This window comes from Sinocyclocheilus grahami, unplaced genomic scaffold, assembly GCF_001515645.1.
Source record: "Sinocyclocheilus grahami isolate Dianchi unplaced genomic scaffold, SAMN03320097.WGS_v1.1 scaffold3819.1, whole genome shotgun sequence".
NCBI classification, from domain to species: domain Eukaryota; kingdom Metazoa; phylum Chordata; class Actinopteri; order Cypriniformes; family Cyprinidae; genus Sinocyclocheilus; species Sinocyclocheilus grahami.
In genome coordinates, this window is record NW_015508876.1 from 14,787 (window position 1) to 15,577 (window position 791).

At 34.8% G+C, this 791-nt stretch overlaps 1 protein-coding gene across 1 annotated transcript in view; it reads right to left on the reverse strand.

Annotated features, from left to right (window-relative positions):
• Nucleotides 1–791, reverse strand: part of LOC107576504 (gamma-aminobutyric acid receptor subunit beta-2-like) — a 17,657-nt gene that overhangs the window by 14,513 nt on the left and 2,353 nt on the right. Inside the window, exon 2 of the mRNA XM_016262670.1 lies at nt 157–377. Coding sequence (XP_016118156.1) covers nt 157–377 — 221 coding nt within the window. The remainder of the gene's footprint in view (nt 1–156; nt 378–791) is intronic.

Sequence of the window (791 nt, forward strand, 5' to 3'; positions counted from 1 at the left end):
TTACATGTAATGAATCTAGAATATATGAAAGTTTCACTTTTTGAAGTATGTTACAAAGAAAATGAAATTTTTCACGATATTATAAGTTTTTTTTTATTTGCACCTGTATATATATATATATAATTAGGTGATAGATAGTTGCTTTTGAATTGTTACCTGAGCCCATAAAGCACAGTGCCATCTGGATGGAGACGGATCATTCTGTTCTTCACTGTTACACCATGTACAAAAGACTTCTTGTCGTTTAGGAAGTATGTGTCTGGCACCCACAGCTGATCGGCTACCCGGTTATCCAGCGTCAGGTTAAGAGGAATCTCAGAATAGGACAGACGCTTGTCTCGCCAGGCTTGCTGGAAATACATAGTCAGTGTGTAGTCCTGGAAAATAAACCATACAAAGAAAGATTAATGAGTTATAAATATAACAATGCCAAAGAAAGAGGAAAGATAGAAAGAAGGAAGGATGCATTTTGGGGTATATTTTAAAATCTTTTGGGGCTTAACTAGCTTTAAAAATTTGATGATGTATAACTTTAAAAGCACAGCAGTTCACATCAGGTCATAAATTAATTTTAAGGAGCTGAGCTCTGTAAGGGTAACCCAGGAGAGGAGTACAGGTATAATAACAGATGAGAGCACACTGAACAAAACAGCATTTAAATGAACCGTTTCAAACAATCTTTAAAGACTGAGTTCACCCAAAAAATGGCCATGTCATTTTTTTAAATGTAATTAAAAACCTGCATACTGCTAATTTTGGACTGTCAAATAACTCATTAACCTTCAAATCAG